Below are 14,741 nucleotides of genomic sequence, written 5' to 3' on the forward strand. Positions count from 1 at the left end.
GCCGTTACGTGCAGAACGGTGGGAAACGGATTGAAAGGGATCTTGAGAGGCTGCTCCGTGCTCGTCTTCTCCTCTGTGGCAGCTCAACTGGATGAGAATTAATGATAGGAGACAGCCTAGCCTTCCACAGTGATCCCCATCCATCTTTTGGGATTGATTCTGGTGTTAAACTGCCCTCTCTATTTCTTCTTGTTCTACGCTAAATATCACAAGCATGGGTTTCTTCTGCCCGTGTGCATGTTTTGCGTGAAGGTAGGCAGTATCGTTCCTTTTGCAGCTCTCATTTCTTGCACCGTGCCTCATTTTTTCATTCTAACTGAAATTGTGATCAATTGTAGGGATTTAGATTGCTTTTTTTTGTTTCTCCCCCCGCCCCCAACTGCAGTGTAATGTCGGACTCGCTAATTCAAGACTTCATTGCTGCACGGCTGGTTCTACCGAACAGGATCACGGTGCCCCTGAAGAAGAACATGAATATTGCCCACCTGAGGTTCCCTATCCCACGTGTGAGTTTTTTTCAGTAAGAGTGATTTAAGTTAAATGACTGCGCCTTTGCCACACCGCGGCTGCACACGAGCTTGGTGTGTGAGGTTCCTGCACATCCAGCCCATCATCTGTTTCAGCCTGGATTGTAGGCTTTCTTTAGGTAATGTTTCAGGAATATAAAAGCAGTTGTTGGATAGTTTATAATTTGGGGGAGTGAGGGCTGAGAGCTACTACCCTCTATATGTGGCGTAAGAAGTCTCTTTAGACACTGAGCTCATTTACTAATTTAAACCTTTAGTCTCATTTGAGAATACCATGGATCTTCAGTTAGAGAAGGTAAATACACAAGCAATGAGTGCCAGACTACTTCCTTTTTTTTACTGATGATGTGAAGGGGTATAAATATGGAGCTCAGAGGGTGACATCTCTTTGCTACAGAAAAAAAATTGGGGAAAAATAAGCACTCAGATCTCCTAAAGGCCTTACATATATCCAGATCTTCAGTCTCCCTCCTCCATCAAATACCTAATACACTCATTAATGAGGGTAAATAAAAATGAATGACAAAGGAATGCTCCCTATTGCAAACTTGCATCACCCAATTGAAGTTGAATGGCCTCTCTGCAATGAAATAAGAACCTGCCAATGGATACTTAATTCCTGCTTCAGTCAGTGGGAATTGATCTTCACTCCATGCTTGATTTGACAGTGGCTGTGATCCTGTGTGCATATGTATGTTTCTGTTTTAAATATAAATTGAAGAATATTTCCTACCCAGTTATCTAGATTGGATTGTTTATCTCTTTACATTTGGGGTATATTTTTTCCCCTAGGTAAATGTTGGGAAAAGTGTTTTAATACAACTGTCATTTGAAATGTACTGCATCAAAATATATGCCTTTGCAAACCTGTCATGATGACTACCCTTGCTGCCTGAAATAACTAGTTTTAGGAGGCAGCATATTATAATTATTCAAAGATCACATTTTCATGACCAATTCTGTATCTTATTTTATCCAGGGGGTCATAAGGGTTCATCTGCTGGAAGCTGAAAATCTTGTCCAGAAAGACAGTTTCCTTGGTGCAATCAGGGGGAAGTCTGACCCGTACGCTCTTCTTCGCGTTGGCACGGTGCAGTATCGAAGCAAGACAGTTTCCCGAGATCTTAATCCCATTTGGAATGAGACATTTGAGGTACTGAATCTTTTGATCTTTCTATCTGTAGGATGCACAGCCGTTTACGTCCCTGTGCTTGGAGGACCTCCTCTTAACTGACTGCACTGGAGCAGGTGGACTTCCTTGTTACTTGATTGATGAGGCATTTCTCTCCCTTAGAGAAGTTCAAATTTACATTGCAAACTTGAAATGTCATTCAGGTTGAGCTGGTTTACATATGTGGGTTTTTGGAGGCGGTGCACAGCACTGCTTTAAATATCAATCGGTGCAGTAGTCTGTGCAGCTGTAGTCTGCTCCAGCATTGATTCTTCTCTGCTTATTAGGGATACCAGTTTGAGGGGTGTAGCTTGTAGTTAAGAAACAAGCAAACTGGTTTGGAAATGTTTTCACCTATACGCAGTTGTATTTGTTACGTATTTAGCCGTGAAACAGCAGGGAACGTCCACAATGTGTTATACAGCTGTGGTGCCGTGTTCTTGTCCACAGCCTGTATGAACCCCTGTGAATGCTTTTAGTTTTTAATCAATACCTCTTTCTCCTCCAGTTTGTTGTTCACGAAGTGCCTGGTCAGGACTTAGAAGTGGACTTGTATGATGAAGATCCAGATAAAGATGACTTTATGGGCAGGTAAATTAGCATCACCCTTGTTTGGGGTCCATTGACCTCTGAAACGGGACAACCAGATTATTCATACCGCAAATTTAATATTGAAGAAAGCTATTTTTTTTTGTCCGGATACTGATACCAAGTTATTAGTTCCTAGTCCTAGGAAGCCACTAGAAGTGGTGGTTACTACATGCCTGGAGATTTACTTCAAATGTATTTTAGTTTTGGAAGTATTTCAAGGGGGAGACTTCAAAAGTGTAAGCGTGTACACACACACACACACACACACACAAGTAATACGTAGAAGTTGCTATTTGGAACAGATGAGTGTGGGCTTTTTTGGTGGCGATTTCTTCTCCCCTCCTCCCCCCAGCAGCAGCATGCTATATGCCTAAATATACACTGAAATGTTTGCTTCTTGTCTTTCAGCTTGCTTATAAGCCTAGTGGATGTAATGAATGACAGAACTGTTGATGAGGTAAAGATCACGGTTTATTTCTAAACGTGATTGGTGGTGTGTGCTTACATGTACTCGTTTGTGCTCTCCCTCTGCTACTACATTGTTTCTGTGTGCGTGAAGCTTCCTTGCACACTTGCACTATGGTGTTTTCACAAAAAAGAAAATACATTTCCTCAGAAAACTTGGAGTAGTCGTTAAAATAATTTTTATGATCGAGCCGGCAACCTCAGGCAGCCCTGAGGTTACGCTGAGCCAGCAGCGGGATATCTTTTGTGTTGGTCTCTCGTGTCCTCTGTGTGCCAAGTGTTTTGTGCGAGGCCACAGATAAAGTTTGGTGAGGCCGTCTGATTGCTGAGGGAAGAAATGATCCCATCTCACTGTGGTTCATCCTGCAACCCAGCACTCTGCAGGCAATGCCAGGGTGCTGCTGGTTGGAAATACCCACGAGCTTTGCCTGTATATGGGTATCTTATTTTGGGTTTTTTTTCTGGCTTGTGTTTCTAAGAAGATGGACATTCTACAATCTAAGTGTCAAAAATGCAAGCCAAGGCGCTCAAAGTACAATTCATATTGTTTATTGCACGTAAGTTGCAGAGACTGTAACATACATAAAAAAGATTATTCTGCCTCACAGTTCTTAAGTTGCTCTTTGTTGTCTCCGTTTAGTGGTTTCCCTTAAGTAAGACAACAAGCGGACACTTGCATTTAAAACTGGAGTGGCTTTCACTAGTGAGCGACCAAGAAAAGCTACATGAGGTGAGTATATTTGCTTAAAGGATTCAGATACTCTGATCCCTGTCCAGTGATCAACAAAGGAGTGTGTAAAATTAGGAACCCCAGGCAAACTCATGGGAGTTTATTTTTTCTGACAAAGTTTTCATGTTATTTTCCCTCCCCGCTGCCTCTCCTGAAGAGGAAGGGTGTTTGCTTGCCCCAGATCCCTTGGTAATCCAGGAGTAACTCAAATCTGGCAGCTCTTTTTGCTTGAATTAGCAAAGCTTTGTTTGACTCACTGCAAAATGGCCTCTCCGTTCCCTTCTTTGATAATTTTTTCCCTTTCCTGTTCATCTAGGGTCTGTGGAGGACCCCTGTCCATAACCCCTACTAGTCATAGACAAATACTCAGCACTGGTGCTTGGTAGGGCTGTGGTTCTAAACGGTGTCTTACTTGTCCAGCAGAACTGCTTGGATAAAGCCCATCTGCCCAGGATGCTGTTTCTTCATAATGAAGCAAAACCATTTGAGTTCCACTGAAGTGAATAACATTTGTTTCCAGGCTTTGCTCTGCTGTCATTGGGTTACTGATGTTGATATGTGTGGTAGAGCATGTGTCTAGGTGTCTCGCTGCACAGGGGAATCCAGCCAGTCCTGCAGCAGAGAGATTAAAGAGCATTAATTGAAAAGACTTACACCTCTTCTCACTGGTCTGCTTAAACCTGCCGTGCTCTGTCAGCTTGGGCTCCTCTGAATTGCAAGTTTTAGGAGAAAGGTGAAGCGCTGCTTAGCTTTCAGAAACCGTCCCTTAAATTTGTGTTGTGTTTTTCGTTGCCCTTGGTGAGTGATCGTGCCTACCTTGGGGTTTGGTTTGTTTTATCTTTCCTGTCCTTCACAGGATAAGAAGGGTCTGTCTACAGCTATTCTGATCGTCTACTTGGACAGTGCCTTCAACCTTCCGGTAAGTGCAAACCCCATGCAGGCAGCCTTCACTCCTTCACCTTGTTTTTTTTAAAGCCCACAAATTAATTGTTTTTAATTTACTTTTTTACTAATTTTTGGTATTTTTGGTAAATTTACTAAATTTACTCTTTTACTAATTTAGAAAAACCACTTTGAGTATTCGAATGGTGAATGTGGAGCGAAGAAGATCAAAAATAACAAGTACCTCAAGGTAAAATTTATATTCTTCTCCCATGCTCGCAAAACAACATTTTGGATTATGTGGTATCGTAGCAACTGAAACTAGCTGTGGTTAAAAAATAAATAAATCTCACAGCTGCCAGAATCCTAAGTGACCAGGGGTTCAAAATAATGGTTGAAAGCCCACCCCACCCCAGTGACAGTCTAGGAGGTCCAAGGGAGAATGCAGCACAGAAATACTTGATTGTGTGTGGGGTTGTCTTTATTTTTATTTTATACTTCGGAGAGTAAGAGCCTCCAGACATCAGACCAAGTCATGTTACCCTTTCTGCTGCCGCAGGGGTTCTTCCCATGCTGAGCTGTTCCAGTTTGATCTCCCACATTGGGATGGGAGGGATTCAGAAGCCACTCTGTCATTCCTGCCTCCTCTCTCTTTGCTTCAGGTTGCTCTTTCAAAATACTGCATTTTGCTACTGGGATGTAAATGGTAGGTGTAGGGAAGAATTGTCTCCCTTTTTTTTCTTGAAGAAGCTACACACAACCACAGCTCTGAGCAGTGGATAAAGCTTCCTGTTCTCTCTGAGTAGCTCCCCTCCTAAATGCGATCTTTACAATTGAGGTGAGTTACTAGCACTGTGATACACATCACATTCAAGAATCCTTAATGCTGGACTTCACTGTGTACACTTTTCTCACTGTGCCAAGACCAGATCGTCAGCCTTAGTGCGCTAGTGCAGAAGGGCACAGTACAAGAGGTTCAGTATTATTGTTTCTGGAAAGGAATTGTTATGTATTTCAAGTAAGAGTAGTGGTTTAATATTAGCTCCTATAAACTATAAATGTCTCTTTTTTTTCCTTTTTTTCCTTCGTATTGAATTACAGAAGACAGAACGAGAACCTTCCTCCTTCGTCCTGCTTACGGTAGGGAACAAGACTCAGAAAAGCAAGGTGAGGCTGTTTGACTCTTCTGCTTCCCTTAGTCAACCATAAAATAGAAAATATTTGTTGCCAAGTAGTCCCTAGGACGGGTAAGACTAGTGAAGCTGATGTGAAGAGCTGTAGTTACAGTGATCGCTGCAGAGGCCAGGAGGTGGGGGTCAACCAGCACGCGGAAGCGCTGTGTCACTGAGCTGTGCTTGGTTTGTAGGTGTCTGATCTGCTACTGTACAGATGGGTAGTTTTGTGCTCATGGCCATGAGGTTATTTTGACCAAGCTACCCTAGTTCTGTGAGGGTTGCAGAAGCAAAAAAAATGATAGGTCTCCAGTCTGGCTCATCCTTTCTCAGGGCAGGGTGTCATCTGCATCAAGCTGGCATTTGTCCCCTCATCAGATTCTCCTGGCTCCTGTGTTTCACAGCTTTACTGAATGTTTTTCACCTGGGCAACACGTATCTGGATCTCCTCCATTTCATTTTCAGTTCCTTTTTCATTATTTAATATTTATTTTTGCCTGATGAATATTAGCAACAGCTGAGTTCTCCCCTCCCAGTAGGTGCTGTGTTTCTTGCCCCATAGCTGGATGTGGAAGAGGCCGCCTTACATTGTTTTGGACACTCAGCAAATAGGAATGAATCCTGTTGGCTACACACGAGCATACAGGACCGGCACCTATTTTCATATGTTTCTTCTGCGTTTTCCAGCCAGAAACTGGGCTCTGCTTGCATCTTTACCTTTTTTGGCTTTCCCTTTTCCCCCACCACATCACCTGCCTCTCCCAAGCTAGGTCAGACTTCCAGCTTTCCCCTGCTCCTTTCCCCTTGCTGCCAGCCCTCGTGGCCTGGTGGAAGCAGCTGGTTTATGAAGCAACGCACAGCCCCCTGTGGGTGCTTTCCATACTCTTTCATCCTTGAAGTGGACGGTGCTGAAGCTGTGCCCTCCTGCTCGTCCCTCAAGCTGTCCCTGGGTGCCTGCAGGCTGGAAGCAGCATCCTGGCTCTCTCTGGGTGGAAAGGTGGGAGGGAAGGAGGGAACGGTGCTTTGCTGCAGGTGAGGCAGGCTGCTGGTCCAGGCAGCAAACTCCAGCTCACCAGACTTGTTCTTCAGCATTTCCATGCCCCACGGGACTTGTTCTGGTTGTGCCAGAGACTTTGCTTCTGCACACTTCTGACCTGGAAATTTCACTCTCTCCACACAGCCGGGGTGTAGCATCGCTGAATAAAACAAGAGGGTCGCTATGACCCTCTCTGGTGATCAGTGTCCAGGTATTCTTTGGTGCTTACAGAATAAGCTAACATAAATACCACAATCTTCTTGTTGCAGACCTGCAATTTCAGCAAAGATCCCACATGGGGCCAGGCTTTCACCTTCTTCGTCCACAGTGCCCATTCCCAGTCACTCCATGTTGAGGTGAGAGAAAAGCCTTTCCTTTGAAGACAGAGTGCACATCCGTAGGAAAAAACCTCTTTCATGGTGGATATGATCTCAGTGCTGATTTTCTGGGGTCTTCCTACTTAAAAGGTGGAAGAAGCACCCGTTGTTGCACAAGAAATTCTCTGTCAGACGATGCTGGTATCTACATTTGCTCGAGGACCATGTAACCCATAATATCTTAGTTCAAAACATGGGACATTTCTAGCTCCAAAATGCAAAGGAGGTTTTATACAGGTTTGTGTGTAGTGAAGCCATGAATGTTTTTCTGCCAGAAATCGCAGGCTTCATGATTCTTAACCAGACTTCTATCTCTTTACCTTGGTATTTTGGCTCGTTAGGAAATCCTGTATCTCACTCGCGTACGTTGCAGTCACAGCCAGTCCTACGGCTGTTCACTCGGCTACAGAAGTGGGCTTGAACTTAGAAGGCGTATTGAGGTTAAATAGGCTAAAAAAAACTATTACCTAAAAAGCTCGTAAAGATTTAGACCAGTTGTCATCCCAGCTGCCTGGGACATTTTCCCCGGAGCAAGTAAGGAAAGTCAAGTAAATCCCAGGGCCTAATTTTTCTGCTAAGGCAGTTCCTTCTCTGCATAGTTGGAAATGGGATTTTTACTCCAAACATAATAATTTGTTACACTCCTGAAGTATCGGCATGACCGTTTGGAAATCACCATACTTGATTGTATGTCCTGAAGTAAATAAGCTCATTTTGATCTCCGTCTGAAACACCTTCTTGCTTTCCAGTGTGCCATCTAATAAATACTTTGTTCTTTTGCCTCCTAGATAAAAGACAAGGATCGGGATAGTGCCCTGGGAACGTCAGTGGTATGTCTCTCCCACGTACTTAAGGACCCAAGCATGACTCTGGACCAGAGATTTCAGCTGGACCATTCCAGTTCAGACAGCTTCATTAAGATGAAACTCGTGTTGCGGGTGAGTTGTCCTTTGCCACCTTCACTCAGCTTCCCCAGCGGAAGCCTCCGATTGTAACCAGGCAAAAGAGATGAAAGGTGGGAGAGGAGAAATGCAGCTTTGCCTCATAGATGAGTAGAAAGTAGAAGTGTGACAAGGTCTTTAAGTGCAATTAAGAGTGCGTGGTGGATCTGAGAGGTATCCCCGAGGCTTCCTGAAATGTAGTGCGGTGCCATTGCTGAAGGTCTTCTCATGACAATAAAGAGTTGGACTGAGAAAATCAAAGCTGCTAAACACCGAGAGACTGATGCTTAAGACTTGTTCTCTTGCTGTGCTCTTGATCAGTGTTTAGACACTGTTAAACACGTACAGAGTAGGACAAGGGAAGGGAAGGGAACGTCCCAGCTAATCCCACGGGCTTCTTTCACCTCTAATGGCAGATTCCTGCTGTTGGAGTTTTGTGGTGAAATTTCCTCCTAGGTGGTAATGCTGCCATTAACCCCAGTGCTTTGGGAGCAGCGCTGATTTCTCTCCCTTGTGATTTTTAGGCCTTGAACGTTGAAGAACCCGATCCACAAAGAGTCAAGGCTGGTGTCAATGTCTCAAAGCAAGGTCCCGTGCATGCCATGGAGAAGGGTGGAAGCCAGCAAAAGTTTGCCTCTCCACCAAAACCAGAAGCCTCAAAAGTACCTCCAGCGAGCAAAGACTCTGCAGCAGTTGAATCCCTGCCAAAAAAGGACAGCAGAGAAGACCTGGACACAAATGACAGTTCAGCAGCCCCTGTACCAAGTGAAACTGTTGCTGGCCTTAATGAGACAGAGCGTGATCAAAAGGCAGAGCATCACCCATCGTCGGCGTTGCAGACCAGGGCAGCCGTAGCGCCCACCTTGCCGGTCGTACAGGAACTGAGGCTTGCGCCCAGCGTTACTTCGCTGGGTTCTCTGCCTTCTTCTTGCTTTGAATTAAGCAGCAGCAATCTGGACCTTCAGAAGTACGTGTTCTCCTGGCTGAATTGTGCTTCTCTTAGGAAGGTTTAGGTTTTATAACTCGCTGTTGCACACTGCTGAATTCAAGACTGCGAAGTAATTTGGGGTCTTGGAGCTCAAATCACCTTACAAAGAATTGTCCCAAGTATTCCAGTCAACAGCAAAGTAAATTACAGGGTCACTGTCAGATCAGGTGTAAAGCGAAAGCATTTCCTTCTCTGGTTCTCCTAAGAGGTGCAGCACGTGTCGGCTTTATTGTTGAAGAGCCTCTCGCACAGAACGTCCTGGGTCCTATAAGGCTTGTGATTTTAGCAACAGGAGGTTGGATGTCCGAATATCCCCCTTCTGTGAAAGCGTAAACTCTTGATAAGCGTATCTGTCTGCTTAAAGTTTTGAAAGCTGTGTTTTACCCAACAAATTGTAAGACTCTCATAATCCCGTGAACACGGTGTTTGTGGATGGGTGTGCTTGCGTGTGTGTCCCTCCCGCAGAGCTCAGCGTGAGGCTGCAGGTACTCCGTGCTGTCGAGGGGGACGGAGAGACGGATCTGTCTCCCCTCAGGCGCTGAACAGAGCCAGTAGAATCCTTAATGAACTAAAGTAACAAAGAAGGTCCGTATCAATTCAGAGAGCATCAGAGCAGTTACCAACCTGAACATCAAACCCAGCTCCAGCTGTTCAGTCTAGTACTTCTGGACTGGCAAATTCTCTAGCTCCGGACGGGGCCTCATTTAGAAAGTGTTTTAAAACCATTTTTAATCCGTGTTTTGGATTTGAAAGCACTTTAATAACATGCAGAATCAGGTATAAAAAAAGGTCCCGTTTTGCATATGCAGACATCCTCGAAGGAGCTCACCGGTGTAACACGTTCACCGGCGCTTTGCTGCTCCATCTGCAGCAGGCCAATTGGGTGCTTTTTTTGGCCCGTTATCCCGTGGGGCAGAAATGGGGTACCTGTAAGTAGCTGTATTTAAAAGCTTTTGACCGTGCAACTGTCTTACAGCGGGAGTGAAATGCCTCTGGGGGAGATCCAGCTGACGGTGCGGTACGCTTCCGTACGGCAGAGTCTCGTCGTGCTGGTGAACGGCTGCAGGTAACGCTGAGGCTTGCTGGCCTCTCTCTGGAAAGGAGAGGGGGAGAGCTCCCGGAGCTTGTGTCACCCAGCAAAGCTGGAGCAGAACCATGAGCAGTGTACGCTGCCCAGCCGAGATGCCTCGGCGTCGGCTGGCTTCCGTCTACGGAGCTTCACTAAGCCCGGGCGGGTGGAAACCAGCAGCTCCGATCGGTGCCAGCAGCAGGTTTGCGAGAGTGGCCAGCGAGCAGTGCTCACCGCAGTGGAGATACTTGAACTTCCATCCACCCAAAACTCCCTCTGAACACCGTTGACAGCTGATGCCTGTCTTGGGGGGGTGTCACAATAGGCGTCACGACAAGGATTGACACCTACTGACCCCTAGTTTAAGATGTCCCTACTTACTGCAGAGGGGTTGGACTAGGTGACCTTTAAAGGTCCCTTCCAACCCAACACGTTCTACGACTGAGTTTGTAAACGTTAATTTAGGACCCCCGATAAGTGGCCACACGCTCAGTAGTGAAAATTCTGTTTAACTTCACATCCAGTTTTCCTTGCTTATGTTCCAACTCCCAAGATAAATGTTTTTAACCCATGAAGGGCTGGTCTGATTCTGGGAGGGACAAGGTATTGAAACACAGAGTGGGAGAAGCCGCCTTGCTTGTCAACACTGTGTTTCTTTTAACAGAAACTTGGTGCCCTCTTCCAATCGTGGGGTCGATCCGTACGTTCGTATCTACCTGCTTCCAGACAGAAGGTGGGCAAGCAGAAAGAAGACATCCGTTAAGAAAAAAACTCTGAACCCCCAATACGATGAGAAGTAAGAAAATGTTAATTACGATTGCTGCTGAAATAGTTGTGGTCTCTGTATGATGAAAGGGCTTACCTAAGGTATGCTCCTGTTGCTCCTAAGGGTTGTCTTGTGAATGTTTTCAGGTCTTCTGGAAAAAAAATGGCACGTTGACTGTGATTTGCAAGTACTCAGTGCTCGCCTTGCGCTGTGTGGTGTTGCCTGTGCCCCTGTGATGCTTAGAAGTAGAGCTTTTTTGAGAGCTGGTTTTAATCCCATATTTAGAGGAAGGCGCACATAGCTGAAAATACGTGAATATTGGGAGATCCTGGGGGGCTCATTTTTTTTCCTATGTTGGGTCCTTTCTGTGTGTGTCAGCAAAGGTCAGAAATGGCAAAAAAAATTTAAAATATTGCGTCTCTACGCTCGAAACACTAGAGACGTGGAATTTGCTTCTGCCTATTCCCAGTTAACTCCACCCGTCTGGTGCCAGCACGGCTGTTGGGAGCAGCATCTCTTTCTCCTCGCCCTCCGTACCGTGGTGTCCTGTACATCCGCAATTAAGCGTGGCAGGTTGGGCTACACCCAGCTCCAAAACACATTACCTGTTTTACAGCTCTGACTTGGGGGAAGAGCTATTCAGGTGGGCAGAACGGAGATGATTTAACCTGGACAAAACTCACTTGACACGAGATGATGTGTGCCAGAGGCGTGAGTCAGAGCCATTAAGAATTTAATTGCCAGAGGTTTCAGCCTTTGTCTTCTCTTCATGTGGTATAAGCCGACTTTGTAAACTTGGAGGGGTGGCTCAGCTATTTCCTCTGAGTAATGAAGGTTGCATGGAAAACATGCTGATCCTCCATGAAGGGGGGAAAAAATGATGGTAACTAGCATTTCATCACGGGTGCATGTTTTCCTCCTTCCCTCTGGCAGGGTGAACAGTCTGAACAACCGTCTCGGTGTCTCTCATGAGGCCCAGAAGAGATTTCTTAAAATCTGAATTAAATCTAACTACAGAATTGCCTTTTCCGTGTTATCCTTCCCTGGCAGAGCTCTGGCCGCTGACGCTGCGTTCTGACGCTGTTTCCTGGCCACAGCATTTTAATTTTTGACTCGAGTCTTTCCTTTCCAAACTCTACTTTTAGGTTTGAATTTTTTGAATCTTTGGAAGACGTCAAGAAAAGGACCCTGGACATCGCAGTGAAAAACAGCAGGCCCTTCATTTCACAGGAGAGGAAGGAGCTGGGGAAGGTACGTGTACAGACATTACGCTACCGATTTAATAGAGCTGAACAGTCGGAGCCATTCCTGTCACCCTGAAACGCCCTTCCTGTAACCTAAGTCTCAGTAGTAGGACTAGCAATATGGAAATTTCACCTGAAATCAGGCTGTATCCGTGTGGAAGCTTGTGTGGTCTCATGTGATTCAGGTGCTCCTGGAATAAAAACATGTTTCCTGCTGCCTGTTTGGGGAATGGCTCCAATAGCGCAAAGACAAAGCTGAGAAAGATTCATAGATTCATAGATTGGTCCAGGCCGGAAGGGACCTCCAAAGGTCATCTAGTCCGACCTCCCCGCAGTCAGCAGGGACACCTCCTACTAGACCAGGTTGCCCAGGGCCTCGTCGAGCTTCACCTTGAATATCTCAAGGGAAGGGGCCTCAGCCACCTCCCTGGGCAACCTGTTCCAGTGTTCCACCACCCTCACGGTAAAGAATTTTTTCCTAATATCCAATCTAAATCTCCCCTTCTCCAGCTTAAAACCATTGCCCCTCGTCCTGTCGCTGCAGGCCTTTGTAAACAGACCCTCCCCAGCCTTCCTGTAGGCCCCCCTCAGGTACTGGAAGGCCGCTATGAGGTCTCCCCGGAGCCTCCTTTTCTCCAAGCTAAACAACCCCAGCTCCCTCAGCCTGTCCTCATAGGAGAGGTGCTCCAGCCCCCTGATCATTTTGGTGGCCCTCCTCTGGACCCGCTCCATCAGGTCCATGTCCTTTCTATATTGAGGGCTCCAGACCTGCACACAGTACTCCAGGTGAGGTCTCACCAGAGCAAAGTGGCAGAATCACCTCTCTGGATCTGCTGAAAGATGCGTAATTAAACCCCAGAATTTGCCAAGCTTTGTGTGAACAACTTCGATTCTGTGAAAATAGAACTGGAATCACTTCTTCGGTGATAAATTTCCAAGGAGTGCTGGCAGGAAGCTGGGCTGCAGGGCTGAGGCTGGCTTGTGCCCGTATCCCGGGAACGCGGGAACCTCGTCTCCCTTGAGCCCGAGAACTCGCCCGTGGGTCCGCCTCGGGCAGAGCGCTGGCTTGGCTCAGCAATTTGTCCGCTGAATAACAGATAAGAGAAATCCAAATTTGTTTTTTAAAGGTGCGGATTGACTTGTCGCGGGAGGACTTGATAAAAGGTTTTGCACAGTGGTAAGTTTCCGTCTCCCTTCTTCCAAACCCCGCCAATGGCTTTGCTGCCGGTTTGCGTGACTGGTGCTGGCGCGCCGGTAAACGCCACCTGTGTTTTGGTGAGCAAGAAGAGTATCTGACCTGCAAACGCAGGACTAACTCAAACTAATTTGGTAGTTTTATCTAAGTTGTACGTTAATCCAGTTGCGAGTGCAATACCTGCCCCGTGAAATAGTTTTAATAAGAGGCCTATACGTCAATTATAGTCTTCAGCGTATTTTAAGTTACCATAAAAGCCACCGGGATACGTAAGTAAAAGAATTATGTTTATTAAAGTAACCTTGCAACAAATTTTCACTTGGATAAAGATCTTAACTAAATTAATACTCTGATCAGCAATATATATATATGATAAAACTTTAATTACAAAGCACTTACAGAGACTATTATAATAAGCCACTTACAGTTTTGCTTGTGTGTTCACTGTGGTTCAGACTTAAACCCTAAGCGCTGGTCTGAGGCAGAGATTAAGAACCAGGGCTTTTTCCCCTTCTACGTCTGTAGTTAATGGCAGTAGCTCTTCCTTCTCTCTCCTTCAATGGAGCCCGAGGAATGCAGCGTGGGTAGCCCAGGAGCTTGCCACCCACGCAGGCAGTGAGCCAACGCTGGCCAGCGGGATAGGAAACCCCAGTTGCCCCAGCCCAGCTCGTGTCTGTGTCTCACAAACTTACGGCAATTACGGGAGCGGGAGAAAAATGTTGCGTCCAAAGTTCCTGGCAAAGAACTGAAGTTCGAGGCCACTTCCGAAGCCTGGGAAACACAAGCAATAGAGCAGCCTGAGTTCTCTCTATCGTGCCAATTAAAACTTTAAAGAAAGCCTTAAACTACTGTAATTACTTACTGTGTCTGTCTTGCAGGTATGAGCTGACAAGAAGTAGACGCAAGAAAAACTGATTTCTTCTCCCGTACATAAGTTACTAATTTTTCAACTTTATATGAATGTACAGATCTCTTTTGTAATTAATGTGTTTTGAACAGTCACTGCAAGTTTGAAGCAGTTTCCAGCTCAGGACGTGTCAATTTAAGGATCCTACTCAGTGATTAGTTCTCACTAAAGTAAAAAAAACAACAAAGAAACAAACAAAACCAACCCCACACTGGGAATAATTTGTCTCTAAAGAACGAGTCGTTTATTTTTGCCGTTTCTGGCACATCTCCCCCAAAGAACCCTTAAGTACAAGTATTCTCTTAAGGAAGTGTTGTACCTGGAAATATTTTCAACCGTCAGCCGAATGTCATTCCTTTGCTCGGCAGCCCCGTTTCCCCAGGATCCCATTCATGTTGTTTTAACATGAAAGCATTGCACTTTTAAAAGAATAAATTTTTGAACAGCGTTCTTCATCTGTAGGGCTACAGAACCTGCTGAAAGAAACTGTTTAAGCCTCCTAATAGCAATTGGTTTTTTGAGAAACCAAGAAATTGATATTCCACTGTTCAGAAGCAGCGTAGCAGATCGTGGCTGCGGGTATGTATATAATGAGCTTCCAAAAGCAGGGAGGTTGGTTTACCAAGATGTCATTAAGGTTTCAGTTTGTGACGTCTTAACATGTTTTGTTCTTTGTTGAC

At 45.5% G+C, this 14,741-nt stretch overlaps 1 protein-coding gene across 1 annotated transcript in view; it reads left to right on the forward strand.

The window, feature by feature from the left end:
- ESYT3 (extended synaptotagmin 3) overlaps nt 1-14,069 on the forward strand; it is a 29,633-nt gene extending 15,564 nt beyond the window's left edge. Inside the window, exons 8-23 of the mRNA XM_074145202.1 lie at nt 386-506; nt 1,507-1,680; nt 2,207-2,289; nt 2,698-2,746; nt 3,395-3,484; nt 4,341-4,403; nt 4,548-4,616; nt 5,468-5,533; nt 6,844-6,930; nt 7,740-7,889; nt 8,417-8,859; nt 9,857-9,946; nt 10,614-10,745; nt 11,861-11,966; nt 13,087-13,136; nt 14,033-14,069. Of these exons, the coding sequence (XP_074001303.1) occupies nt 386-506; nt 1,507-1,680; nt 2,207-2,289; nt 2,698-2,746; nt 3,395-3,484; nt 4,341-4,403; nt 4,548-4,616; nt 5,468-5,533; nt 6,844-6,930; nt 7,740-7,889; nt 8,417-8,859; nt 9,857-9,946; nt 10,614-10,745; nt 11,861-11,966; nt 13,087-13,136; nt 14,033-14,069 (1,810 nt within the window). The remainder of the gene's footprint in view (nt 1-385; nt 507-1,506; nt 1,681-2,206; nt 2,290-2,697; nt 2,747-3,394; nt 3,485-4,340; nt 4,404-4,547; nt 4,617-5,467; nt 5,534-6,843; nt 6,931-7,739; nt 7,890-8,416; nt 8,860-9,856; nt 9,947-10,613; nt 10,746-11,860; nt 11,967-13,086; nt 13,137-14,032) is intronic.
- The last annotated feature ends 672 nt before the right edge of the window (nt 14,070-14,741 follow it).

This window comes from Numenius arquata, chromosome 3 (assembly GCF_964106895.1).
Source record: "Numenius arquata chromosome 3, bNumArq3.hap1.1, whole genome shotgun sequence".
NCBI classification, from domain to species: Eukaryota; Metazoa; Chordata; class Aves; order Charadriiformes; family Scolopacidae; genus Numenius; species Numenius arquata.